The sequence below is a fragment of the Syngnathus floridae genome, chromosome 21, assembly GCF_059516105.1.
Source record: "Syngnathus floridae isolate MCC-2025c chromosome 21, RoL_Sflo_1.0, whole genome shotgun sequence".
NCBI classification, from domain to species: Eukaryota; Metazoa; Chordata; class Actinopteri; order Syngnathiformes; family Syngnathidae; genus Syngnathus; species Syngnathus floridae.
In genome coordinates this window covers 7398467-7424276 of record NC_142433.1, presented here as the reverse complement: position 1 = coordinate 7424276, position 25810 = coordinate 7398467, and the positions used below count along the sequence as shown (strand labels likewise).

At 54.1% G+C, this 25810-nt stretch overlaps 3 protein-coding genes across 5 annotated transcripts; all 3 read right to left on the bottom strand.

Annotated features, from left to right (window-relative positions):
* Positions 1-330: 330 nt before the first annotated feature.
* Positions 331-7220, bottom strand: LOC148380392 (uncharacterized). The gene is made up of 3 exons (XM_088365153.1): positions 7081-7220; positions 5966-6053; positions 331-5878 (listed from the first exon to the last, which is right to left on the bottom strand). Exons 2-3 carry the CDS (start codon positions 6003-6005, stop codon positions 717-719), a joined length of 5202 nt encoding a protein of 1733 aa, XP_088221279.1. The 5' UTR covers positions 6006-6053; positions 7081-7220; the 3' UTR covers positions 331-716.
* A 4324-nt stretch (positions 7221-11544) lies between these two features.
* LOC148380391 (cell adhesion molecule CEACAM5-like) lies at positions 11545-16840 on the bottom strand. 2 transcript variants are annotated; one of them, XM_088365199.1, is made up of 11 exons: positions 16497-16777; positions 16312-16411; positions 16076-16214; positions 14840-15000; positions 14635-14761; positions 14224-14502; positions 13723-14016; positions 13247-13501; positions 13059-13176; positions 12791-12830; positions 11545-12393 (listed from the first exon to the last, which is right to left on the bottom strand). In XM_088365199.1, the coding sequence occupies exons 2-10, from the start codon at positions 16408-16410 to the stop codon at positions 12812-12814; spliced, it is 1491 nt and encodes a 496-aa protein (XP_088221325.1). In that variant the 5' UTR covers position 16411; positions 16497-16777; the 3' UTR covers positions 11545-12393; positions 12791-12811. The 2 variants fall into 2 exon arrangements, with proteins under 2 accessions (XP_088221325.1, XP_088221324.1); XM_088365198.1 differs by having other exon boundaries at positions 16076-16411; positions 16497-16840.
* A 96-nt stretch (positions 16841-16936) lies between these two features.
* On the bottom strand, positions 16937-25580 carry LOC148380390 (semaphorin-6D-like). Of its 2 annotated transcripts, none has more exons than XM_088365167.1 (21): positions 25308-25580; positions 22092-22289; positions 21912-22026; positions 21780-21837; positions 21655-21711; positions 21483-21584; positions 21318-21408; positions 21123-21245; positions 20776-20864; positions 20618-20707; positions 20380-20507; positions 20150-20281; positions 19864-20019; positions 19580-19753; positions 19349-19492; positions 19154-19231; positions 19013-19068; positions 18884-18937; positions 18383-18630; positions 18192-18320; positions 16937-18066 (listed from the first exon to the last, which is right to left on the bottom strand). In XM_088365167.1, the coding sequence occupies exons 2-21, from the start codon at positions 22192-22194 to the stop codon at positions 17338-17340; spliced, it is 2856 nt and encodes a 951-aa protein (XP_088221293.1). In that variant the 5' UTR covers positions 22195-22289; positions 25308-25580; the 3' UTR covers positions 16937-17337. The 2 variants fall into 2 exon arrangements, with proteins under 2 accessions (XP_088221293.1, XP_088221294.1); XM_088365168.1 differs by having other exon boundaries at positions 18884-18934.
* Between the last annotated feature and the right edge of the window lie 230 nt (positions 25581-25810).

The window sequence follows — 25810 nt, the reverse complement described above, 5'->3', positions numbered from 1 at the left end:
CCCTCGACGTTGAGGGACTTCTGGTGGCGGCGTTGGTGTAGGTATTTGCCCCCATTCGCTTGAAGCCCGTGAGCAAAGAGTGGTGCCCGCGCCCCGTTGCACCCGCTCGCCGCTCCGTTTCTCATCCGCGCGAGCCCAAGGGACGGAAGGTCTCATGTTCTCATGTTGCAATCTTGGTTTGGCTTCTTCTCTCTTGATCGCAAAATGCCATTCTTACGGAGCTGGCGCCTTTTAACTTGGCAGGGACCCTTCGAGAACATTTGAGCAAATGATTCCGACAGGGTGAGGCTTAGGGTGAACACCTTCTGAATTGAAATGGCACAAAGCAAGTAATCAGTCTGGTCTTTTTTATTGGCTTGGGTCAGTAAAACATCACGGCATCACAAAAATGCCATCGTCCAAGTTTCAAGTGATGCGCGTCGTCTTAGGCGTGGGTGTGGCTCCGACATCACATTAGTCCATCATGCTCAGTGCTTGCTTCTTTCGTCACATTTTCATCTCACACGTAATTGCTAAACACTCGGCGTACGTCGAGGTGCAGCTCGTGCACTCGTTGCCTCGCTTTCTACTTTCACAATGACGTTCCAACAGTACAGCACATTTGCCTTTAGCCAACGTGACCGAATAAAGATTGAGGGGCATACATCAACCGTACATTATATCACAAACATAAATAAGTGGCTTTCTGCACTCAAGTCCTTGATTTAAAACAGTCCTCACAAGATCAGAGGGAGCAGGGTGGCGGCTAACATGGCAGCAAGTGAGAGCATCTGGACGTTAGCGCCATTGACTTGTGGAGACGTGGCCAACAACGTGTCCGCCGTCCGCACAGCCAAATTTGAGAACGAGGCCGTCGCGGACGCCAGAGCTTGCATGCGTTCTGTGTCGGTGCCCAGGCGCTGCTCCGCCGATGTCGTCATCACGGCCAAGTCTGCCACCTGGCTGGTTGAGTTGGTGCACAACAGCCCCGTTGACGCCACGGTCAGGATGGACAGCTGCTCCGCCAGGCCCCCGCAGCCTCCCTGCGGAGCATTCATCACCATGCCCTGCACCCGTGCCGTCAAGTTCCTCCAGTCGTCGTCCACTTGTCTGGCCACTTGGCGGGCGTCCACTATGGTTTGCATCGTCGCTTGGGCCGAGGCCACGCTTTGTGCCGATTCCGTTGCCCTAGATGCTATTTGGGCTGCCTCGGCGGCCAGATCGGCCAGCTCCATGTCCAAGGCCGATCCGTTTTGCGATGCTGATATGGCCGCCTGGGCGGCGTTATTGGCTTCCAGGGACGCTGCCACTCCAGTGTCCACTGTGGAGCTCAGGCTGCCTTGACCGTTGCTCAGTGAGGTGGCGGCACTCGCTGCATCTTCTGCAGCGTCCAAGGCGGCTCTGGCTGCCGATTCTGCTCCGACCGCGGCCGCAGCCGCCGAGCACGTGGCGGTTACCGCTGCGGCCGAGGCCGTCAAGCTGACTCCTAGTGAATCTTGTGCCAAGCTCAGCGCCGTTCCTTCCGGCAGATTGCTCACCATCTCCATAGCTCTTTGTGTCATTGTGTTTGCGGCTCTGGTGAGGGCTCTTGCGCCTTCAGAGTCGTTCGCACTTCCTGCTACGATCCCTGTAGCTTCTGCCAACAAGGCCACCTGCTCTGCCTCCTGAACTGCTGTAAATACTTCAGGAGTCAGCATAGATGACAGCTGACTTCCAAATAATTCTGCAGCATTTCTCGATGTGTTTGCAAACTGTGTGGCGGTGTCCTCAAATTCATCAGGTCCTGCCGTCGCCGCTTGCCTGGCCAGCGCCGCCGCGTCCAGGGACACCTGGGCCGCTTCCCCTTCGATTCTTCCCGCTGACGAGGCATTCCGCGCCGCTTCGGCCACCACCTCTGCCGCGTCCGCGGCTCTGGCCGCGGCATCTCTGGCCACCTGCGGCTCTGCGTCTCCATTGGCAACCGACTGCGCTGCAAGATTTGCCTCCTCCGCCCTTTCCAAAGCAGTGTTGATGACACCGTCAAGATCAGCTCCGGTGGCTTGCCCGGTGACGGCCGCTGCCGAGGCAGCGAGGGACGCTGCCGCGGCCGCCAGGGAGGCTTGGTTTGAAGCTTGTACAGCTTCGGGTGGTTCTCCCGCAGCTTCTGCTGCTGCGCCTGCGCTTTGCGCTGCAGTTTGGATTTGGAGGAGCGCTAATTGGCCGGCTAACTCAGCTTCCGTTTCTCCTCCGCTGGGCGCCGCAGCTCGGTCAGCAGTGTCGAGCGCAATTTGCGCCTGAGCCGCCGTTTCTTCTGCCACTGCGGCCGATCTCTCAGCCGCCATGATGGCTTGGCGGACGCTCGCCTCAACATCTGGCGGGAGGTCTTCTGAATTAAGTAAAGCTCGGAGATCTTGCGCTGCCAACTCGGCCTGTTGGGTGGCATTTCTGGCATCTTGTATGATGGTCATTGCCTCGTCTGCCGTGAGTTCCGGGCCCATCACGTCTGCCGCTAAGGCGGATGTGTTTGCGGCGGACCTGGCGATGATTGCTGCATTTTGTGCCGCTTGGGACAGTTGGAGTGCCAGCGTGGACAAGTTCCCGCTTGCTCCCTGTGCAGCTCCCTCTGCTGTCGCTGCAGCACTTTCAGATGCGGCGGCGGCATTGGCTGCCGCGGCTGCGGCCTCGTCCACGTTGATACTGCCTTGCGCAAACTCCAGCGCCGCATTGGCCGCCCTGTCCGCAGCGGACAAAGCCTCTTGTGATGCGGCTTCTGCTTGTGAGGACCCCCCTGAGGCCGCGGCAGTTGCTGCCGCTGCTGAACTGGCCAATAACGCTGCTGTCGATGCGGCAGTTGTGGACGCCACTACCGCTGTCTCTGCTGATCTTCGGATTGCCACTTGTGTAATGGATTCCATGGGTGTTGCGGTAGTGGCCGGGTCATTGGTGGTTGACATTATGTCAGGAGGGGCTATGATATCAGTGGTTGACACTGTGTCGGGAGTGGCTGTGCTATCGGTGGTTAACACTGTGTTGGGAGTGGCTGTGCTATCGGTGGTGGACACTGTGTCGGGAGTGGCTGTGCTATCGGTGGTTAACACTGTGTTGGGAGTGGCTGTGCTATCGGTGGTTGACACTGTGTCGGGAGTGGCTGTGCTATCGGTGGTTAACACTGTGTTGGGAGTGGCTGTGCTATCGGTGGTGGACACTGTGTCGGGAGTGGCTGTGCTATCGGTGGTTAACACTGTGTTGGGAGTGGCTGTGCTATCGGTGGTGGACACTGTGTCGGGAGTGGCTGTGCTATCGGTGGTTAACACTGTGTTGGGAGTGGCTGTGCTATCGGTGGTGGACACTGTGTCGGGACTGGCTGTGCTATCGGTGGGTGACACATCGGTTGCCATGGAGATGGTTGCTGGGCTGTTGGTTGCAGCGGAGACAGTCGCTGCGCTGCTGGTCCCTGCACTGTTGGTTGCCGTGGAGAAGGTTGCTGCGCTGTTGGTTGCAGTGGAGACAGTCGCTGCGCTGCTGGTCCCTACGCTGTTGGTTGCTGCGCTGTTGGTTGCAGTGGAGACAGTCGCTGCGCTGCTGGTCCCTGCGCTGTTAGTTGCCGCAGAGACGGTTGCTGCGCTGTTTGTTGCCACAGAGACGGTTGCTGCGCTGCTGGTTGCCGCGCTGTTAGTTGCTATGGAGACGGTTGCTGGGCTGTTGGTTGCAGTGGAGACAGTCGGTGCGCTGTTGGTTCCTGCGCTGTTGGTTGCCGTGGAGACGGTTGCTGCGCTGTTGGTTGCAGTGGATACAGTCGCTCCACTGCTGGTCCCTGCACTGTTGGTTGCCATGGAGACAGTTGCTGCGCTGTTGGTTGCAGTGGAGACAGTCGCTGCGCTGTTGGTTGCCATGGAGACGGTTGCTGCGCTGTTGGTTGCAGTGGAGACGGTTGCTGCGCTGTTGGTTGCCGCACTGTTAGTTGCTATGGAGACGGTTGCTGGGCTGTTGGTTGCAGTGGAGACAGTCGGTGCGCTGTTGGTTCCTGCGCTGTTGGTTGCCGTGGAGACGGTTGCTGCGCTGTTGGTTGCAGTGGATACAGTCGCTGCACTGCTGGTCCCTGCACTGTTGGTTGCCATGGAGACAGTTGCTGCACTGTTGGTTGCAGTGGAGACAGTCGCTGCGCTGTTGGTTGCCATGGAGACGGTTGCTGCGCTGTTGGTTGCAGTGGAGACGGTTGCTGCGCTGTTGGTTGCAGTGGAGACAGTCGCTGCGCTGTTGGTTGCAGTGGAGACAGTCACTCCGCTGCTGGTCCCTGCACTGTTGGTGGCCGCAGAGACGGTTGCTGCGCTGTTTGTTGCCACAGAGACGGTTGCTGCGCTGCTGGTTGCCGCAGAGACGGTTGCTGCGCTGTTAGTCCCTGCGCTGTTGGTTGCCACGGAGACGGTTCCTGCGCTGTTGGTCGCTGCGCTGTTGGTTGCCGCGCTGTTGGTTGCCGCGCTGTTGGTTGCCGTGGAGACGGTTGCTGGGCTGTTGGTTGCAGTGGAGACAGTCGCTACGCTGCTGGTCCCTGGGCTGTTGGTTGCCGTGGAGACGGTTGCTGCGCTGTTTGTTGCCGCAGACAAGGTTGCCACGCTGTTGGTCCCTGGGCTGTTGGTTGCTACGCTGTTTGTTGCCGCGGATACGGTTGCTGCACTGTTTGTTGCACCGCTGTTTGTCGCTGCGCTGTTGGTTGCCCCGCTGCTGGTTGCTACACTGTTTGTTACCGCGGAGACAGTTGCTGCACTGTTTGTTGCACCGCTGCTGGTTGCCACGCTGTTTGTTGCCGTGGAGACTGTTGCTACACTGTTTGTTGCCACAGAGACAGTTGCCGCACTGTTGGTTGCCGTGGAGACGGTTGCTGCGCTGTTGGTTGCAGTGGAGACAGTCACTGCGCTGTTGGTCCCTGCACTGTTGGTTGCCGCGGAGATGGTTGCCACGCTGTTGGTCCCTGGGCTGTTGCTTGCTACGCTGTTTGTTGCCCCGCTGCTGGTTGCTATGCTGTTTGTTGCGGAGGAGACGGTTGCTGCACTGTTTGTTGCAACGCTGTTGGTCGCTGCGCTGTTGGTTGCTATGCTGTTTGTTGCCGTGGAGACGGTTGCTGCACTGTTTGTTGCACCGCTGTTGGTCGCTGCGCTGTTGGTTGCCCCACTGCTGGTTGCTACACTGTTTGTTGCCGCGGAGACGGTTGCTGCACTGTTTGTTGCACCGCTGTTGGTCGCTGCGCTATTTGTTGCGGAGGAGACGGTTGCTGCACTGTTTGTTGCACCGCTGTTGGTCGCTGCGCTGTTGGTTGCCCCGCTGTTGGTTGCTACGCTGTTTGTTGCCGCGGAGACGGTTGCTGCACTGTTTGTTGCACCACTGTTGGTCTCTGCGCTATTTGTTGCGGAGGAGACGGTTGCTGCACTGTTTGTTGCACCGCTGTTTGTTGCACCGCTGTTGGTTGCCCCGCTGTTGGTTGCTACGCTGTTTGTTGCCGCGGAGACGGTTGCTGCACTGTTTGTTGCACCGCTGTTGGTCGCTGCGCTGTTGGTTGCCCCACTGCTGGTTGCTACACTGTTTGTTGCCGCGGAGACGGTTGCTGCACTGTTTGTTGCACCGCTGTTGGTCGCTGCGCTATTTGTTGCGGAGGAGACGGTTGCTGCACTGTTTGTTGCACCGCTGTTGGTCACTGCGCTGTTGGTTGCCCCACTGCTGGTTGCTACACTGTTTGTTGCCATGGAGACCGTTGCTGCACTGTTTGTTGCACCGCTGTTGGTCACTGTGCCAGTGGCAGCGGTATTTGTTGCCGAGCTGCCTGTGGGCTGGCTTCCAGGGGATTGATTTTCATCAGGAGTCAGCTGGAGGAGCGCTCGGCTTGCGCCGTGTTGATGACGGCTCCAATTTGGATGAGTGTCCGCTCCTGTTTTCATTGAGTTGTTGGTCACACATGTTGCACGACAACAAGCTTCAAGATTAATATGGTATTTATTTAGTTGAGATGACTTACCAAGAAGCAGAACTAACAAGATGAATGCTTTGATGATCATTGCGATGCCTTTCTGCCTCTGACGTCTCAAATTAATTGTGATTGCATCCTGTCAAAATGGTGAGAAAAAAAACATTTCAAGATAACTTTCAGTTTTTTTCCAGAAATGCTCTATCTTTTCTAAAAGCTCCTTGATCTTGCATTCTTCTGCTGTATTGTTAGAAGTACTGCTGGACTGTGTGTGAGAGGGATCATGTTCAAACAAGTGTCAATATTTACGCAATCCACTCAATAAGATAATCCACAACAGCCAAACCGCTTTTTCTTCATTGTTCTACCTTCAGCTATGGAAAACAAACAAGTGAGAACAAATTGAGACGACCGAAATGCGGTCACCCCGCCAGTATATTGGAGCAAGGCCCCGTGGGTTTCCCACAGCGCAGCCAGGCGAGGCAGAGCTCAAAGAAACTGCAAGAAACTGGAGAAGCTCACCCAGATCCACAGGTGGCCTCTGAGTTGGGAAAAGTATACATTGAAGTCTGGAAAAGTCTCAAGTTCCAAGCTTATCCGTCACTTGGGACTGAGCTTTCATCCAAAGACCCTCATTCATTAAAGTCATCAAAGCCTGGTTCTCTTCTAATTTTCCACAACCAAAAGTGACAATTGTCCTCTTGGCCTTCAAAAGTATCCTTGACAAACATTGAGAAACCTCTGCTCCACCCCTCCCCTCAGGTTAAGGAGTACAGGTGTAGACCTGGACAGCCTCCAAAAGCACATCTGCAACCTTCTGCCAACTTCCATCTCTGCAACATCAGCCGCCTGCGCCCATCACACCACCCAAACAGCCCTTGCTCACTCCCACAACACCCGTCACATCACATCCCTTCTCCAATCAAACACATTCAAACACTTGCTCTTCGCACATTGAGGGTCCTTCATCATCTTGCTCCTTCTCATCTTTCCGACCTCGTCCGCACCGACAATCCCGCTCGGACTCTCGGGGCGCCCAGGTTATTGGGACTCAAGTACAGGGAGTAATGCTAGTTTTGACCAAAGTCAAAAGCAAGGAGTTTTCTTCCCATCATTAAGCTTTGGTCAAATTTGGATGTGCTCTTGAAGATGGAGAAAGTACTCACCACTCTCAGTCAAGTAAGTTGTTGGATATCCCAGGTGGAGCTTAACAAATCTATGCGTCGGTGTTGCGCTCCCACGTTCTATGTGGTCTTGTAACTGCGAAGAATTTGCTAATAAAGAGCGGAACCAAACTCTTGACACACCCTCATTAAGGCAAGGCCTCAATTACCCCTCCTCCTTCTCCTCCTCCTCCTCCACCTGTTGCTGCTGCTGCTGCTGCTTTGACATTGAGCGTCTTGTCAAGGAACATTTTTTTGCAGCCTGCAATTATTCAATTAGATAATTGACGTCATGTTGAATGTTTCACAAACCGAACAGGTTACGCACTGGGAAATTACCATCTGATTTGATTTTAAACAATAGAAATGTTCCCAATATTCCCTTGGAATATTTTTCTAGTCGGCAATGACGCCGAGACGACGTCAGGCGCATGTTTTTCAATGCTGCGATGGCTCAAGTGTCCACTGCCTCCACATCCTCAGCAACATTCTGTCATTGGTCGCTATTGACTTGAGATTGGCTCCAGTCGTACTGACTAGATGCCTTCCTTCCAATATGCACTCACTGGATACTTTTCTTTGAGGTTTCTTCCTGTCCGAGGAAGTGACTGGCTAGTTCTGATCAGTAGTATTTCCTGTCGCAGTAATTGACAGACTCGTTCTGATCAAGGTTACTTCCACTTTTAAAAACTTACTTTTCCTCCTTGTCTGAGGAACTAGCCAAGTAGTTTTGTCCTGATCTAAAAAACTGTCTGACCAGTCCAAGGTTACTTGCCCTCGTAGGAACTAATTGGATCTGTTCAGTGTTATTCCCCTTCCGAAAAACTGGCTTACCAGTTCAAGGTTACTTCCTGTCTGGGGAAGTGACTGTCTGGTTTGGGTCAGCCACCAAACAAGACAAGCACAGACTGCAATGGACAATCAGGACTGCGGAAAAGATAATCGGGACCAACCTCCCATCTATGAAATACTTGTACCTGTCCAGGACCAGGAAACGTGCAAGTAACATCTCTACAGACCCTTTTCACCCAGGTCACAGTCTGTTCGAACTACTCCCCTCTGGATGAAGTTACAAAGCGCTGTACGCCAAAACCAGCAGACACAGACACACCTTCTTTCCCTAGACTGGCGCTCTGATAAACTCACACCACTCAGCGTCTCAGAGACATCACTGGGCAATAATAGCCTGTTCTCGTCACTTAAATGTTGTTAGTCACCTGAATGTTGTTAGTCACTTAAATGTTGTATAGAGGCTGAGATCAACCGGAGTCGAATTCCTTTTTCGGCATGCACAAATTTGGCCAATAAAGCTGATTCTGAGTAGTTTGGTTACTTGCCATCTTAGGAACTAACTGGATCTGTTAGATGCCCATCTGAAAAACTGGATTATCAGTTCAAGGTTACTTCCTGTCTGAGGAAGTGACTGAGTAGTTTGGTTCAAGGTTACTGGCCCTCTTAGGAACTAACTGGATCTGTTCAGTGTTATTGCCCATCTGAAAAACTGGCTTACCAGTTCAAGGTTACTTCCTGTCTGAGGAAGTGACTGAGTGTTTTGGTTCAAGGTTACTCCTGACCTAAAAACCTGACTGACCAGTTCGAGGTTACTTCCTGTCTGAGGATGTCATCAACTGGCTCTGGCCTTGGTTATGTTTCTTTTTTCCCCTCTTTCTCAGTCAGTGACCACCCGCTTGCGTTTATCATTTTCTGCATCAGTTCAGTCTTTGTGTGCGCTCTAATTGATCCACTTACACCGACAAGCTGTTATCACTGTGCGAAACTGTCTTCTCTATGCAAATGCTATGTGCACAATGCGGTTGGGTGACAGCGCATGACGACAAAGCTATGATGATTAGCACCTTAATTATCCACGCTCAAGCATCGGAATTGTAAGGTGTGGCGTTCGCTTAATTGCAGCTGTACCGAAATAACATACGCGTACACTCCTTCAGACGGAATGATTGTTGCTCAGAATATTTTTTGTCCTTATATAGCAACTGAATATTGTTCGTCATTGTAAGTACACAAAATGTTCTTGAATGTTATCAATGAACTATTTGTGAGCTCCATTGTTGACAATCCGTGTTCGCCTCCTTAGTGACGATTTGTCAGCATGTCACTGTCTGTCTGACTTCGCAAGTTTTCATGAAGGAAAGACCAATAGGCGTCCCAAAATTCTCCGGCCAGACTGCGGCTAAACAAACAATTCGTCAGGCTGGCCCGCTTTCTGGTAAACTCGTGGAAAGAATCCTTGACCGGTTGAGGACCTTCCGTCTTCAATAAGATGAATTCTTCACTCCTATCTGGCGCCGCTTTAACAGACACTCGTTTTCTATTGTAGCACCAAATATTGAGATGTCCTTTTGAACGCGGGGCAGTGAGTCTTACCGCTCCAATTCATTGTCCTACTTATTCCGTCAAGTAAGACAGAGACATACGCTTGTTTTAAACTCCATTTTTTAAAAGTGACCCTGACTGATTTCAAGTTGCCGTGGCAAAGTTTTGTGACCGAGTCGAACGAGCGTTGAGTTTGATCAATAACGGATAGCTTGGTTGGACTGGTTGATCAGGCCTCCAGCCTTCTTTTTTGTTGTCTCTAGAATGAGAATGAGAAGTTGTTTGCTAGCTCCACACAACAAGTCTCAGGCGTGGCAGATTCCTCATTGAGCGAATGCATGCTTTGAAGAAGGAGGCCTATCGTTTTAAGACGGTTCTTTTGCCTCCTTACTTTGCTCCCATTGAAAATCACTGTGTTGAGTTTGAGGGAACTGCTTGGGTTTACCCAATTTGACGTAGCCCACCTTCAGCAAGGGTCATTGTTTGCAACCCTGAAGTGCTCCATAGACGGGACATGACAGGATACCTCAATGTGGGTGTGTCCCGACTTTAGGAATCTGTCAAAGACTGGATCCTGAGAAGCTCAGGACCCACGAGAAATCAGCAACATAGAGACCATCAGGAACAGGCGAAAAGTGCTCCTTAGAACAGTCGAGAAGCCAGTGCGGCCATTAGCGAAACCTGGTGTCATGTACCTTCTGGATGGGGTTAGGCCCCGTTCTCCTCTCATCTGTCATAACTGCAAACCTGAAGTACTCGTTTTTGGAATACCAGAGTATGATGACAGCATGTATTCGTGTTTCCCTGTGAAAAGAAGGTGATGGACTCTGCCTGGGGCCTTTTGTTGATTTCAAAAGAACATTTTGGCCTTGTTATTTTAATGTGTGGAATAAAAAAAAGTCAGTTTGGAGTCGAAAGCGATTGCCAGGTTTTTCACCTGACATGAAAGATTTTTGGGAAGTGTTGCTCAGGCACTGGACAATGACCTTTTTGACAAATTGGACCGACCGTTGGCCACTGTACAATGTCAGCGCCTACTTATAGGAAGCAAGCTGGCGGCACTTGGTAAACTCATTGCCAGTGACAACCGGGCCACTCCATCTCCAGCACAAATAGGCAATTCAGAGCCACCAAAAATGCTCAAAGGGGACTTTTTGGGCTCAGCCCTCACCGTACTGACTGCCGCCCCCTTGTGGTCGACTCGGGACCTGGCCAACCTGCATCAATAGTCGCTGCCTACGTCAAGCGGCACCCCCCCCAGGCTTTTATTAAACACCCCGCTCCCCCGCCCCTTCCAAGAAGACTCAGGAAATAGTAGGGCAAGTCCAACCTGTTTATGTGTACAAAGACAAGTGCCGACATGCCACATAGGAATGTGTGTGTGTGTGTGTGTGTGTGTGTGTGTGTGTGTGTGTGTGTGTGTGTGTGTGTGTGTGTGTGTGTGTGTGTGTGTGTGTGTGTGTGTGTGTGTGTGTGTGTGTGTGTGCGCATTTGATGAGACGTCACCAATAACACGCACACACACAAACATTACTTGACTTTTGCTGGCCACAATGCTCACAGTTGCTAATTCATTAGCAATCAACAAAAAGCCGCAAATCTTGTGCATCATGTTCCCTTTCAATGTCATGGCGACTGACTGACACACACACACGCACGCACATGCAAGCACACACACACACACACACACACACACACACACACACACACACACACACACATTCCAGTGTGATTGCACGGCATGTTGAGACGCAAACATTTCAACATTCTCAGTTGAGTTTGCACACAAAAAAAAACCACACACGAGCAGACACACACGTTTACAACGGGACACGTTTGCACAGGCCGCAACCCCGGAAGACTTTTTTTGGGGCCACGTGATGTCACTTTCGACACGACTTCAGCGCAATCAGTGTCTAAATGCACATAAAGCCCGTCCAAACAAGGTGGTCTGCCAATTGTCTTTCGAGAATTTGGAGAGCGTGCGCGGGCAGGCGAGTTGTGGCGCAATTGACGTCACGCGGCCGCCTTTGAATTTGGCCACGGCCACATGCGTGCGCCAATGGGAAGGCACGCAGGCGCTACCCTGCACTGTGATTGGCCGCTTCAAACACACACGCACACTCTGATGGGTAGTTTGGTACCAAAGTTAACTTTGTTTTATTCTTTTCCCACAAGTAGACACAAGAAAAACAAGATTTTGCACAGCTGTTTAACAAAAACAAAACTAGAAATCAAAAGGTGGCAGGGGCAAGCCACACGCTACGCAGGCGCGTCCATGTTGATTGACAGCTCATGCAAAAGTCAAACGTCACGCTAGCAGTCTGATGAACGTGCGTGACCTGTGATGAGCTTCAGTTTTTTTCACAATAAATACTCAAGTGCACACACGCACACAAAGTCATTTCAGACTCAAAGTTACAAAAACATAAAAGCACTTTTCCCGCCAAAAGTCACAGTTGGGCCCGCCATCCACCCTTGCAGATTTTTTCATCAGCCAGTCTTGACACAGTGGGGAGGGAGCGAGGCGGTCGCAAGGCGTGGCAAAGACGACAAAGACAAACAAGGATGGGAGGAGATTCCCGCCACGAAACCAAACAAAGCGTCCGAATGGTGGCGAGCGTCCAAATTGTGGCGAGCGTCCAAATTGTGGCGAGCATCCAAATTGTGGCGAGCATCCAAATTGTGGTGAGCAGCCGTGTTGTGGCCGGGGTCCTAGTTGTGGTGAGCATCCAAATTGTGGCGAGCGTCCATGTTGTGGTGAGCGTCCATGTTGTGGCCAACGTCCGAATTGCGACCAGTGTCCGAATTGCGGCCAGCGTCCGAATTGCGGCCAGCGTCCGAATTGTGGCCAGCGTCCGAGTTGTGGCAAGCGTCCGAATTGTGGCGAGCGTCGTGGCTTTCCCGTGATGCGTGCACACCGCTTCCCCAACGGAGGCGTCTCGGAAAAGCCACAAGGGCCTGTGTTTGGACCATGATCTCCTAAACACACACACACACACACGACTCGATTTCATCACATGGCATGACGGACGTTAAAGCCATGTTCAGGCTTTGGCCTGCCCTGAGGCTCCTGGCCTGGCAGGCTTTGGACTTTCTGGATTTGCCAGCACTGTCAAGATTTGCAGAGGCAAGTGCAAAGCGACATCCGTTTCTAATTGCAGAGTGGCTCGGGAACGCACCGCCGCGCAATCCATCTCACAAGTTGGACACATGGAAATGACGATGCCCGTTGCAAACATCGCAGCCCGTTTCGCATTGTGAGGTGTCCCCCTCAACACAAACGTCTCAGCTGCCGCATCTATTTGAATGGTAACCACGACAACCAAACTGCCTTTCTTAACCAAATGACGCGCACTCGTGTGTTTGACAGACTTACCGGCAGTGCGTGCAAAGGTCACTAGTACGGCGACTCCACCCTAGAGGCACACACAAGAAACACAAATGAAATTACATCATCATCTCGTGTGTACATTTGCTGGTGGGTGGCTTGTGGGGGAGGGTCCAACTTTTGACAGCCCGGGGCGAGCACGCCACCTCTTGCAACGGCCGTGCAAGCTCATCTGCATTGGACGCAATACTAATGCTCTGTGTATGTATTTGTGTATGTGGCTGAGCGGCAGATAGCGCGCCTGTGCGGCACTTACGGAACTTTCTGCCGGCAGTACAAGACCAAGCCAATGGCCACGCCCAACGCGGCCAGGATGGCAATGATGATGCCGGCGATGGCGCCATCCGATAGGCCTTCATCCAGCGCGCCCTCCTCTGCGCAAGAGCACCGAGTGAGCACCAAGCAAGTTTCGGTGGGTCGTGGCGGAGGCAGCCGCTGTCTCACCTTTGACGGACAGGTGGTGCACGAAGGTGGCGCTCTTGCCGGTGACGACATTATGCGCCTGGCAGGTGTAGGTGCCTGTGTTCTTGTAGACGGCCTGGTCAATGGCGTAGGTGGCCGTCTTGACCTCCGTCAGCGTCGCGTTGAACTTCCAGGTGAAGTTGGCGGCCGGCACTGAGTCGGCTGAGCACCTGAGTTGGATGGCATCGCCCACCTCTACCGCGCTCTGCCCGGTCACCATCACCGCCTCGGGGCCAACTGCAGCGAGAAGTTGCATCGTTCAAACCTTTGCTCGCATCATTGTTGACGACGTAAGGTCGCGTGGAACGTCAGGTTGGCAAAACAAGTTGTTTCGAGGAAAAGCAACAAAATGATTCTGATAAGAAACAACTGTCGTCAAGAACCAAGAGCAATTTCATTAGGGTCAAAGACGTTTTGCAGTCCGAACAAATTTGTCCTGCGGACAAAATAACACTCACAGTTGACAAGCAGCTGGTAGGCAGCCTCCTCTGTGCTAACGGCGTTAGACAGACGGCACACGATGCGGCCGTTGTCGCCCTTGACCAACGGCGCCAAGCTGATCCAAGTGCCATCGGGCGCCACCATCACGCGGCGCTCGTCGCCCGACGCCGGCAGCTGCTGGCCGTCCTTCAGCCACAAGCGGCTGCTCACGGGACCTTCCGCCGCACGGCAGCTGAAGTTGGCCGAGCTGTTGCTGGCCAGCAGGACCGTGCCCTGGGCTGGCCCGCTCACTTGCACGCCCGACACCGGCTCTGCAAACGCAAGAGACTCGTTGTGGAGAGAAAAAGCCTTCAGAGCAGAATTGACACTCCCCCACACACACTAACACCGGTCGAGCAAGTTTCCAGAAGCACAAAAGAAGTTTACAAGCAGGGAGGGGCTGCAACACACCTAGCTGGTGGGGGCTTTGCGCCAGTGTTTGCGGCTGCGTATCTTTGTGTTTGGCTTAATCGACTCACTCATGACAGCGAATGAAACGCTACGCGAGGTGACGACTTGCTGGGTCTTGGCGTTGGCAGCTCGGCACGTGTAGTGACTCATCTGCTGCCACAGGGGAAGCCGCTCCACGGCCTGCAGCGGCAGCACAGGCCCGGTGGTTTCCATCAGGGTCTGGTTCTGGTACCACGTGATGTTGGCGGGTGGACTGGAGCGCACAGCGCATGTTAGGTTGAAGTTGGAACCGGCCCGCACAAACTCCGACTCTTGGGAAGCCGTGAAGGTGACCTCGTCCGGACCATCTGGACAAGGCAGGGCTCGTGTCAGGCTCAAGACAGGCGCGTCACGTGATGTCCACGTCGTGAACACGACTGAAGCGCCTGCGCCAGCATCAGGGCGCTGACGTAGCTCGCGCTCGGCGGCGTGCTACTCACAGTGGACGGGCAGGCTGAAGGGGGCGCTCTTCTCCGTCTCTAGTTTGTTGGTGGCACTGCAGTAAATGTGTCGTGTCAGGTCGGTGCGCAGGACATCGACAATGGTCAGCCGACTACTCCCCTCGTCCTGATGGAGAAAGGCAAGCGTGGGTCAGAGTTGACGGGCGCGCCCAGGCGAGCGTCGAGCAGTGGGGTGACCGCCAACCTGTTGGATAGCAAGCCGTTTGCCAGGGACAACAGGCACACTGCCGTTGAGCCAGGTGAAGTTGAGGAAAGAGCCTTTAGCTTTGCAGGTCAGGACCACCGTGCTGTTGTGCTCCAGCGCCTCAGCCATGTTTGCAGTCAGCTTGACGCCCGACACAGGTTCTGCGCGGCGAGTCACAGTCCCGTTAACGCAACGGCAGCTCTTCACTGCTCCCACTGTTGCTTTTTTCTCCCCCCACCCACCATCCTTCTTTCAACAAGTTCATTTTGTTTCCCCTGTTTTTGGGGCAAAGCAGGGTTGGACTGGCTCACAAATATCGATCACTCAATCGGCTCGGCGTGAGTGGCACCGAGGTCTGGCGTCCATTATTGTCATTGAATCAAACAGGAAGAGAAAGACTGAGGAAATATCATCGCATGGGCCCTCAACACCACACGTTGTGTAGCAGCTAGCCAGCAATTGCCCCAATGCTCAAAATAAGAGCCTGTCATTCCCTTTTTTTTTTTTTTTTTTTTTAAACGCATTTGCCTCCAACAGTCCTGAGAAGACTGAGAAGGAAAAAGAAAAAAAAAACAACAGCCTTTCCCACACGTGACCCACGTAAAGGCAAATGAGACTAGAGCGAGGAAAGTAGTCCCTATGGTAAATTGGCATGAATCATGCGCAGGAAGTGATGTCATCCTCATTTGGACACAGGTATGCAGGGAGTGAGAACGGAGGGAAAACGATAGGCGCCGGGACACGCCCCCCCCCCTTCCCCCAACAAAGTGGCACACACACACTGACACCACCCCCAACAGGTGGCCGCACCCTGACGGCTCAACGGGCGGAATGTTTGGAATTGCAATGCTGCAAAGCACATCGATCCCTCCGCCCAGAAAAGGTTCCCCGTGGCAATGGAGCGCTCAGTGGCAAACGTGCCACCTTTTCATCTGCCATGAAACAAAAGCCATTGAATGGCTTTGACCACAACACCCCCCCCCAACAAACTCTGGACAAATTTGTATGCCACTATTTTCTGTACAAGATGACATCGGCAAAAAAGCCTGACTTTCCATGGGATAAAGTGACACAATTCACATTGACAAGTTCACCTTTGAATGTGACAAGCCGCTAAACTTTTTTTTTTCTTGTATAGACGTTGTAGCTGTCCATTCAAGAGGTTTGAGCTTTTGGGCGCAACGACCAATAGTGAGCCTAAGCAACCCAGTCGCGGCTCGGTTGGCGGCGACTCACCGAGCACGCGCAGCTGTATCTCGGCGGTCTCGGTGTCGCCTTCCTCGCTCAAAATACTGACGCTGAAGTCTCCGCTGTCGGCCGTCGTGAGCGCGCTCAGCAACAGCGCGCCGCTCTTGGGGTCCACGGACGCGCGCCCCTGGAAGGGCACGTTCACCTTTAGTCCCTGGGCCCCCAGGGTGGCCACGTGAATCTGCTCGCGACCGTCGTTGAAGTTCCAGATGATGAACGAGTACTTGAGGGACTGCAGGAGCGTCGCCAGGGTGACGTTTTTCCCCACCACGGCGTCCACTGGGCCCGGGGGCAGAATGTCGCGAGCCTCCAGGCGCTGCCATTCTGCGGGAGGAGTGGAGGGCAACCTCTGTCTCAGCCGGAGCGAACCGTACGTGGCGTGGTCACTCACCGGAAGCGGATTGCTTACCAGACAGGACGAGCAGGAGCGCAACAATCGTCGTGGTCAGGGTCGTCGTCATGGTCGTCGTGGAGCTCGGAGGGAAATGCTGAGCCTGATCCTCGCTTGCTCGTCCGCGGCCACACCCAGCCAGGTGAGACCGCGCGTGCGCACTCGGCAGGGGAGGAGGGGGTTGGGCCTCGCCTGACATTAAACGTCAAAGCATCCTTATGCTTCTCTCAGTGGCCTTGCAGAGTACTGCAACTGATGGGTTCGTCTTGTCACGTGATCACAAACGCAAACAAGACCAATTGCGAGATGAGACGTCTTATACTTCCAACCACAACGTCGGCATCATAAATATGGAGCGTTGTTATTAAGCTTATACTGTAAATAAAACCAATGCTACATGTTAACGGCACTGGGAGCCCTGCAGCTCCTCCACCAATGAGCAGAAGTCGGAGGTCACATGCAGCCAGCTTCAGTTTCCTGCTTTTTTTTAATGGTTTTTTTTTTTAGGATTTCAGTGTAAAAGCTTGAATACAAAGTGACTTTCTGGTTCTTTTGTTTACAAACATTCCAAGCTTGTCACTTTTTTTTTTTAAGAAACATTTGTATTCTTGAGGTAAACTGTTAAAGTCATATAGTGTGTGCTTTTGTGCCTTATTGCAGCACAGCCCCCGCCCCAATTGCCCCACTCAGGTTTCACATACCAATATGGTACAAAAGCTGCCGGTAGTGTGCAGGGACACTGAGTGCTCACGTGATGCTGAGCGGGTTGAGCCCACTCTGACGAACGGCGCAGTGATGTTAGCGTTGGGGACGCTTGCTTCGATCTGCCTCATCAACACCGGGACTGTCTGGGCGCTGACTAATTGCGGGCGTCGGGAAGGAACAAAGGTTTGGGCGGCACTTTGGGCTTGAGAGAGACAGCACGGCGCACGGCACTAGCGTTACCACGCTGCACGCAGACTCCCTCGCTGTAACTGTGCTGACGCGTCAGGCAGGCCCGCGGGGCCAGGGGGCCGCTGCTGCTGGTGTTCATTCTGGCCAGCAAATGTTGCCGTGGCGGCGCCCCCCGCTGGTTGAAACTGTGATGGCGCGGTACGCCACCGCCCATCTCAACGAGGGCGAGACCTCCGGGCTGGACCGGAGCCTCTGGGATCATGGCGTGTTGGCGCAAGATAGCGCCGTTAGCATTCAGCAGCAGCGCTTGAGTTGCCGGCTGCCGGTTGCCACAGTGATAGCTGCGGTCCAAGCCACACTGATGAAGATGATGGTGAGGATGCCCTCGAGAGGTGGACGTCAGGACCCTGATGCCCCCGTCACCCTGGGCACTGACCTGCTGGATGTGCCTCAGAAGCTCATCCAACGCAGACACGTCTGATGCGTCAGAGGACGGTTGGCCGTTGCCACGGAGATGAGGGGGCGGAAACACAGACGGAGATACGCAGTCAGCAGTCGTCACCGCTGCAAAGGAGGCGAGGCTGTCTGCAGAGGAGGGGGAGCCATCCGGCACAGGGAATTCTGAGCTTGTCTTCCGCCAAGGGAGTTCCGGGCCCGAGTTGGCCGTGGGAAGAGCCGACAGGTCGCTGGCCGCCTGCCGGGAAGGACGACAATCAGAATTTGAAATGCACCTTTGAACTATGAGGCGGGTCTCCAAGTCGAACGCAGCTCATCATCTTTTCTTCCTTAACAACTGTGACTCAAGTCAGTGCCGCCTACCTGCGTCAGGCCAACTTGGGGCTCGGCCGCAGCAAGCCGGTGGCATGCGGTCAGGGCATCAGACGCTCGGCCCTCGGGGATGAAGGATCCACACGTCTCGGGGCACTGCAACTCGACCGTTTTGTCCTCCTAAGGGGTACGAAGCTGGCGTCACACGTTGCTGCTCACTTCTTGTTTGGCTTCCCACTCACCTTGGGCGCGGTGGTGTCCAGGAGTCCGCTGAGCTTGGCAAGCGAGTGCAGCGACAAGGCGTGGGGCAGCGAGGCCTCTAGGTCTTTGTCCAACTTCCCCTTTTGATGGGCGCCGCCGCAGAAGCGCGACGCCAGAAGGCCCGACGAGGCGGCGCCCAGCAAGAACGCCAGCAGCGCGCAGGCGATCAGCAGAGTGTAGTGGACCCCAGACGCCGAGTCTTCATCCACGGCTGCGGCACCAAGCACGCCTGAAACCAGGCGGCAGGCACCGTCAAGCGCCGAGCCACACGCACGTTGGCCGGCTGGCAAAGTCATGCATGTCTGCACCTCATTTGGGTTTTAATATCTGTTGCTACTCAGAACCTTTTACAGCGACTCAATATGGGCTCCCAACGTCACAATCGTGAAAAAGCATTTTTTGACGTCAAAACCTTAGTACCGTTTCTGTCCAGCGGAGGCGCTGTTACTAATAATACGGCAGCAGTGGAAGGCGGGCCTTACCGTAAGCCGAGTCGGAGGGCGTTTCCCGGTTACCAGAGGCCGCCGAGATGACTGCTGCCCAAAACACAAAAGGAGACCTTATTGTTTTGTACGCGCCAAGATCAAGCACTAGGTGGCGCTGCATCTCACCTTGACACGGGGCCATATTGGAGTGGTCCCCCTCGATGTCCTGCTCAAATCCCGCCCTGCCCACAAGACTTGGTCAACGCTGCGCTCCAGTACATGAAAATGCCATTCGTCGGCCAAGAATCAGGCAGTCGTGACACCTACTTGAACCCGGGTGCCATGTCAGCACACCTTCCTGTCCGCAGCCAGATGCAGTAGGGGTCCTGCGAGGCCAGACACGCCCTGGGAGACATCGCGGCAGAGCAGGGTGGGACGGGGTAGGGAAGGGCAGAGCGCCGCCACCAGCTCTATTGTGAAAGTTCCCGCACTCGCCTCTGCCTCGCAAGCGTCAAAGCTCACCTTTTACAGGCACCGTGCCGTCGGCATCGGCTGAGCGGCACGCGCACCAGACAGCTGCTGAACGCCACAAACAAGGCGTGGTGCTCCTTGTCCAGCTCCAGGCCCAAAATCCTGCGGTCCCCCTCCCGGACACCAGGGTCACACCTGAGGATGTTTTAGATCCGGACACAAGCGCCTTTTTACCATGTTTGGCTTCGGTTGGGGTCAGCGGCTTCAGGCAGCGGTGCTCACTTGTCAGGGTCGTATACGTCAATGTCCTCCAGGAGTTTGGAGCCAAAGGTGTCGTGGGGAAGCGTGGCAGCCAGAACCTTAGCCACTCGGCCGTCCTCGGAGCCCAAGAACACCACCGTGCGCTCCTTGTGCGGACCCGCCGAAACATCAGCCACGATCTGCGTCAGCTTGAACCTGGCGGTAGCGGAGGCTAGTTAGCTAACCACAAGACTCGAGGCTCTGATCAGCCGCCATGAACTCATACAAAAGTTCAACAAAATAAAGGTCTCAACCTCGGCTCCTACCTGCTGGCGGTCCTGGTGTAAAGTGGCCGCCGGTTGACAGCAGGCACGGCACCGTCCATCAGTGGAAAAGATTTGATGAACGCCAGCGTCTCGTCCGGGAAATCCGCAGAAGATTTGAAGTTGGCGGCCGGCCCGTCACCTGCGCACGAGCCGGGCCTGCAGTTGCACATTTGGACATACTAGTTGGAAAAAGAAATCCTGGCGTTGTGAAATTACTTAAGATGTCCAACAAAAATGGAGCCAATTAAACTCAACGCCAGTGAGCAAGGCCCTCAATTGACCTCACCGTGGCTCGGGCACAGCGTCGTCCGCCACGGCCATCCACGTCGAGTCGCTGCCGCGTTGCTCCTTGAACTTGCCTCCAAACACTTTCTCCATCTCGTCCATGTAGAACGCGCACACCGCCGAACCCGGAATGCTGCGCCACGCGAAGTCGGTCAATTCCTGTTAGTCGCCGCTAGCCGAGCACGGAGCCAGCGGTTTTGGTTAGCACCCGACCATTAGCCTAGCACGGACCTGTTAGCCTGTGTGGTGAAGACAGCCAACACGGCGGGACGTCCATTGATCTGCAGAACGCCGGTCAGCGATTGGAGCACGTCAAAGTAGAAGAGAGAATCTCCGGGAAGAGAACAGTTCAGGCGGGCCTGGCAAGATCGAACAGCGGTCTGGACTTTTGGCCATATATCCGCTCGACGCTACCCGTTTTCGGTCACATGCACAGAAACCAACTTTCCCGTATGTATCCTGGGCTCACCTTAAGGAAGGAGGTCCAGTGCTTGTCCAGGACTCTCGGCGAGCCGCCGTTGTCATTCTTGCAGACTCTGGCCACCCGAGAAAAGACAACCTGGCGACAGGCACCCGGTCATGGCGTCCGGTCACAGCACCAGATTGTCAGCAACCGACGACACATACCTTCCCCAAGGTGGTGTACTCCGCCGCGATCTCGCTCAGGAAAAAGTAGACGTGGCTCCCGTAGTCCACGGCGTGCAGGAAACGAGGCTCTGCCGCACAGTAGCTTCATGGTTTCATATCTGACGTCAAGTATTTGTCATGTCGGCTTGTAAGATGATAATGTCATGTTCGGGTCATGTGGTGGTGATGAGGTAATGTCACGTGACAATGTTTTGTCTTGTCAAGACGATAAAATATGATGATGTCATGTCATTGGATGTCGTGTGGAAGACAAAATATGACGTCAAGTGCCGGTCAGGGTATGATGATGTCACGTCTTGACGTGAGGCGAGGACACGCCGACCCACCTCGAAGCCACTTGGAGTCGTACTTGACGGTTCTGAGGACGGGCCGGCCGTCTCCCAGGCTGCGGTAGATGACGGCATCGCTGGCCAGGAAGTCGGTCACGGTGGCCGAGTAGAAATCTCCGCCTGGGTGAGGGTCAGAGGTAATGGACGGGATGGGCAAAACGGCAGGAAGGCCGATGGACAAGTTGACGTTACCGGCGAATGTCCCAGCGTTGGACTGGCTTGACTCGAAGGGACAGCGCGCCTGACCCGGCAGGTCCGAGCCCACCTGTTCCAACGTGCTCGTCTGCCGCGCAAAACCCAAAAGTCACTGCCGCCGGGTGGCGCTTCGGGGTTGCCGAGGTCACGGCGAGCGGCTACCTTGTAGTTGCGGCACGCCGGGTTGAAGGCGTTGGTCCCGCACACAAACAGCGTCTCGTCGTCGCGCGGCACCAACACTTTGATGTAGTTGTAACACTCGTCCTGACAAAACGGACGTTAGCATGTGGCTAAGACGAGCTCAAGACGAAGCGCACAACATTGTGGAACTCACGCCGTCTTTCCCCCGCACGGCACACTTGCTCACGTTGGCGGCGCGCCACGTCAGCGTCTGCAACACAAACGCACGTGCACGTTAGCCTCTCCTGCTGCGAGAGAGACATCCCGTACGCAACTCACCGTCTGAGGTACGAAGGCCTCGGCTGCCGTCGTCAGGTTTACGGCAAACACGTGATCCCTGACACAAAAAGCACAGGTGTGAGCGAGTGTTTGTGTGCCGAGTCAGCAGCAACACTCGCAAGCGTGAGCGACCTGGCGGTGATGAAGAGCATGCGGTTGACGCGCGTCATCCTCTGGAAGCGGAGACCCGGCCGGCCATTGGCGTCATCCCGCAGCAGACTCGAGAATACCGGCAAGCGTCCCGACTCTGACGGACGACAGGCCACATGGCAGTTGAGCCGCAAAGAAGCGCGACGCGCCCGGCTGACTCACCGTCCCGCAGGCTGATGGCTTGCAGGTCTCGTGGGAAGGACGAGGCATGCAGGAAGCAGGAAGCGAGCAGGAGCAGCAACGGTGGCCGCTCGCCCAGGGCCATGGCGTGGGGGCGGGGTCACACGCTCATCAGCGGCGGCTCGGACCAAACAGCAAACGGGAGTGGGCCATCTCTGGCAAGCCCGTGATTTCTGTATACTGGAGACAGACGTCAGAGTGATGTGTGAGAGCATTTTGTGTGTGAGAGCGCGTGACAGCATTTCAATCGTCAGTGTGGGGACAAACTACTCGGCCTGGCTATCGATTAGAAACTTTAGTGGATTGGATTCACAAGAGCCCGATTCGGTTCCCTTCCATCGTGGGGTTGCCATGGTAACAGCCGCGGCTCGCTGCGTGACACGTGAGAAAGCGCAAACATTTCTAGAGTGTCAGCTAACAGGAAGTGTGAACGGGGCAGAGCCCTCGGTTGGCTAGCTGGTCTCCATGGCGACTGTCCAGATCATTCTACTTCCTGGTGACTTCGTTGACATCCCTCCCTCCCTCCCTCCCTCCCTCTGTCGTTTCACGGTAAAAAGAAGAAGCCTGCATTAATCTTCTAGAGCTCATCTGCTGCATTAGCGGCGCACTCGCGTCAGCTGTGCCATCTGCTTGCAGTAACTCGCATCCCGCTGACCTTTGACCTGCTTTTTACTCATCGGGACACAAGCGACAGACGCTTTTGGCCTGCATGCCTCACTGAGCACGGTGGGTATTAGCGGGAAACGTGGGACAAGGATGAGACAGCGAGGTTACGTCTAAACCTGAAAAAGCCCAACGGGATCCGATTAACTGAGATGTGACGGCGCAGCAGGACCCCACCTCCACTCCCACACACACAAAACGACGTGCAGGACTTGGAAGCTAATCCCCGTCTGTCTTGAGGTCAAATCCTCACATGACTAAAGTGGAAGAAAGAGCAATCAAGGTGGAGTGAAATCATCTTTGATTTGAATTCTTGAATTTTGCATTAATTTATTGTCCTTTCAACCGTGCGGCACGCCGCCATCCCGATGCGAGCAGCGACAAGGCGAGCGAGCGCTTTGTTTTCAGCCAATAAGTCTCACGATTGTCCAAGTATTCCAAAGATCTGACTTGATTCAACTCATAGGAGAAAAAGTGAACGATGCATTTTGCCGAGCCGCGAGAAACACTTTGAAGGAAGGGACTCCCTGTCAGCCCACGACAATCCAGGCAACGATGATTCGGCGCAAACTAAGTCACATGACATGCAGGCTGGCAACCAGTTACCGGCATAGCAACCGCCCACCTGAGAAGGAGGGGGAGGAAGATGAGGAGGATGTGGAGGAGGGCTAAGCACAAAGATGTTTGGATTTGCTCGCATCCAAATGGAGCAAAGTGGCCAAGCGAGGTCAGGGGTCACCTGCGCCACCGGCGTGGCTCCACTCCCACACATTGCATAAAATAAATAAATGCTTTTGCGGGTGGAGCTCATTCATTTGAGGCCCATCTCAGAAGCCTGCTTTGATGATTCTCTCGAACTTGCATCAAGTGAAAGACGACGACATTTGTCAACAACGGGAAGTAAGCAATCAAGCAAGGAAAGAAGGGATGGAAGAGGACGAAAAACAAAGGAAGGCCGGGAAGGAGCCACTTAAGCTAATTAATGGATCAGGCCGCGCATGAGAACTGAGCTGCTTAAATCTTCATACGCACGCGCGCGCACACACAATCATCAATGAGGATTTGTAAGGAACATGGAATCTTTCAGCAACACACCATGCCAAAACCTGGTGGGGAAAATGAGCAAGCGAGGGAGGAGGCGTCTGAGACCAAGCGAGCTGAGAAGGAAGGACCAAGACAGTGAGGATGGATAAAGGCAAAGAAAGTGAAGTGTGGCTAGAAGGAAGGGAGGGAGGGAGGGAGGGAGGGAGGAAGGAAGGAAGGAAGGAAGGAAGGAAGGAAGGAAGGAAGGAAGGAAGGAAGGAAGGAAGGAAGGAAGGAAGGAAGGAAGGAAGGAAGGAAGGAAGGAAGGAAGGAAGGAAGGAAGGAAGGAAGGAAGGAAGGAAGGAAGGAATCAATGAAGGAATCAATGAAGGATGGATGAGAGAGTGTGAAAGAGGGACCAAAGAATGCGCTGCCTGCATGTCACCAATGTGCCGGCCTCTCATGGTAACGTCAGTGGCCCCGCCCACAAGGGCTGATTCCTTCATCGTGATCGGCCCAATGATGGCAGCGGGAAGTACACACACAGGCACACACACACAGGCACACATAGCAGAGGAGGAGGTCGTGGGTGGTTGTCAAAGGATAAAGAGTGTTGGAAAATGGGGTGCTACTTCAGGGGATTTCATACAGACAGACAACTATGTCAGTGGGGGCACGGGGTTTGTGGGTAATTGAGGCAGTCAGGGGAAGTTACTAGCACAGGGTCAGCCACCCTGACCCCCACCACCACCACACACATATTACTTGGCTGCTGACCTTACCAAGCTTCCTGTCCCTGACACGTGAGAAAGGAGAGTCCACATTTGGACTTGCGCTTCTTCCCTCCCCTCCAACAAGTGCCTAAGTGGCGTTCCTCGGGGCTTCGAAACCCAACCGCCAACCACACGTCACTCATTCTCCCCCTGCACTTGATCGTCACATACACACGTGCAACTCACTGCCCACTCATCGGCCATTCAGAGAACAAATAAAAGCCCTGCCTTCTTCCTCCATACAGGTCCAGTTTAGCTCGTGCGTTCCTATTTTACGGCTGTTTGTTGCCACAAACGTGTGACTTTGTGTGTTTACTCAGAGCATCTCCTGTCATCCAAGCGCCACAGGAAGCTGATGAAAAACCAAGTCAAATGAGGACACTGATCTCAATCAATGACTTTGATCATTGATCATTCAAGTCCGACCAATAAAACATTTGGGAGCTTACAAGTGCGCTTTATTACTTTCTTCCCTAACAGACGCACGCGCACACGCACGCACACAATAATACGTTTATGCTGTGAAGTATAACCCACCTCCTTACAAGGTCATGGTCAATTGCCCTGTAAAACAAAACGCCTACTTACTGAGGACGCGAAGTGGGCTGACCCGCACCCCTGACTGACTAAATGACGTCATTAAACTGGCGTGACGTCACTTGGTTGACAGCTTCGCCTGGTATGATTGACAGCCTTCTGAACGTGTGGTTCCTTCCACCTTCACACCGGTCGAACTCACCTCTGCGCGTGCACGTCACCCGCAGCGAAGCATCGGGCGGGCACGCAGGCACACCGCTTGCAAGGCGCTTGGTAGTCCACGAGCAGGTTTTCGGCGCGCGAGCACGATCCAGCGCAATCGAGCGCCTCGACGTCCCGATAGGAACAGGGAGCGATAAAGACGCCCGAAAAGCCGCAGGAAACGGAGCGGCATCGGAAACAAAAGGTGCCCGCAAGCGCTAATCTCTTCAGACCGCCACCCGGCGTCTCCCAGCACAGGCCACGCCCCCGATAAGCACGGCCAATCATAGGTGGTGACGACGCGAGCCCGACTCCACCCGCTCTGAGGCTTTTCGCTGATTGAGCAACCGATGATTGATCCTTCGCTTATCAATTTTATTGACACGGTTAATAAAAATGAAGTAGCCATATTTACTATTGCATTCACATGACAACTGTAAACTGATCATTACTTGGAGTTTGCTTTTCCGAGACTTAACAATTTATCAAAAAGAAAAACTAACA

What these genes read in the sequence shown, in the direction of transcription:
- LOC148380391 (XM_088365198.1), bottom strand. Translation starts at nt 16,677, where the DNA reads ATGTCAGGCGAGGCCCAACCCCCTCCTCCCCTGCCGAGTGCGCACGCG. An exon ending in CGTTTCATTCGCTGTCATGA is followed by an intron (nt 14,017 to 14,223) that starts GTGAGTCGATTA and finishes TTGCGTTTGCAG; the next exon opens with AGCCGGTGTCGGGCGTGCAA. An exon ending in GCACCACCTGTCCGTCAAAG is followed by an intron (nt 13,177 to 13,246) that starts GTGAGACAGCGG and finishes GCTCTTGCGCAG; the next exon opens with AGGAGGGCGCGCTGGATGAA.
- LOC148380390 (XM_088365167.1), bottom strand. Translation starts at nt 22,194, where the DNA reads ATGGCCCTGGGCGAGCGGCCACCGTTGCTGCTCCTGCTCGCTTCCTGC. An exon ending in CGGCACGGTGCCTGTAAAAG is followed by an intron (nt 19,232 to 19,348) that starts GTGAGCTTTGAC and finishes GATGTCTCCCAG; the next exon opens with GGCGTGTCTGGCCTCGCAGG. An exon ending in TGGACACCACCGCGCCCAAG is followed by an intron (nt 18,321 to 18,382) that starts GTGAGTGGGAAG and finishes CGTACCCCTTAG; the next exon opens with GAGGACAAAACGGTCGAGTT.
- LOC148380392 (XM_088365153.1), bottom strand. Translation starts at nt 6,005, where the DNA reads ATGATCATCAAAGCATTCATCTTGTTAGTTCTGCTTCTTG. An exon ending in CTTGTTAGTTCTGCTTCTTG is followed by an intron (nt 5,879 to 5,965) that starts GTAAGTCATCTC and finishes CAATGAAAACAG; the next exon opens with GAGCGGACACTCATCCAAAT.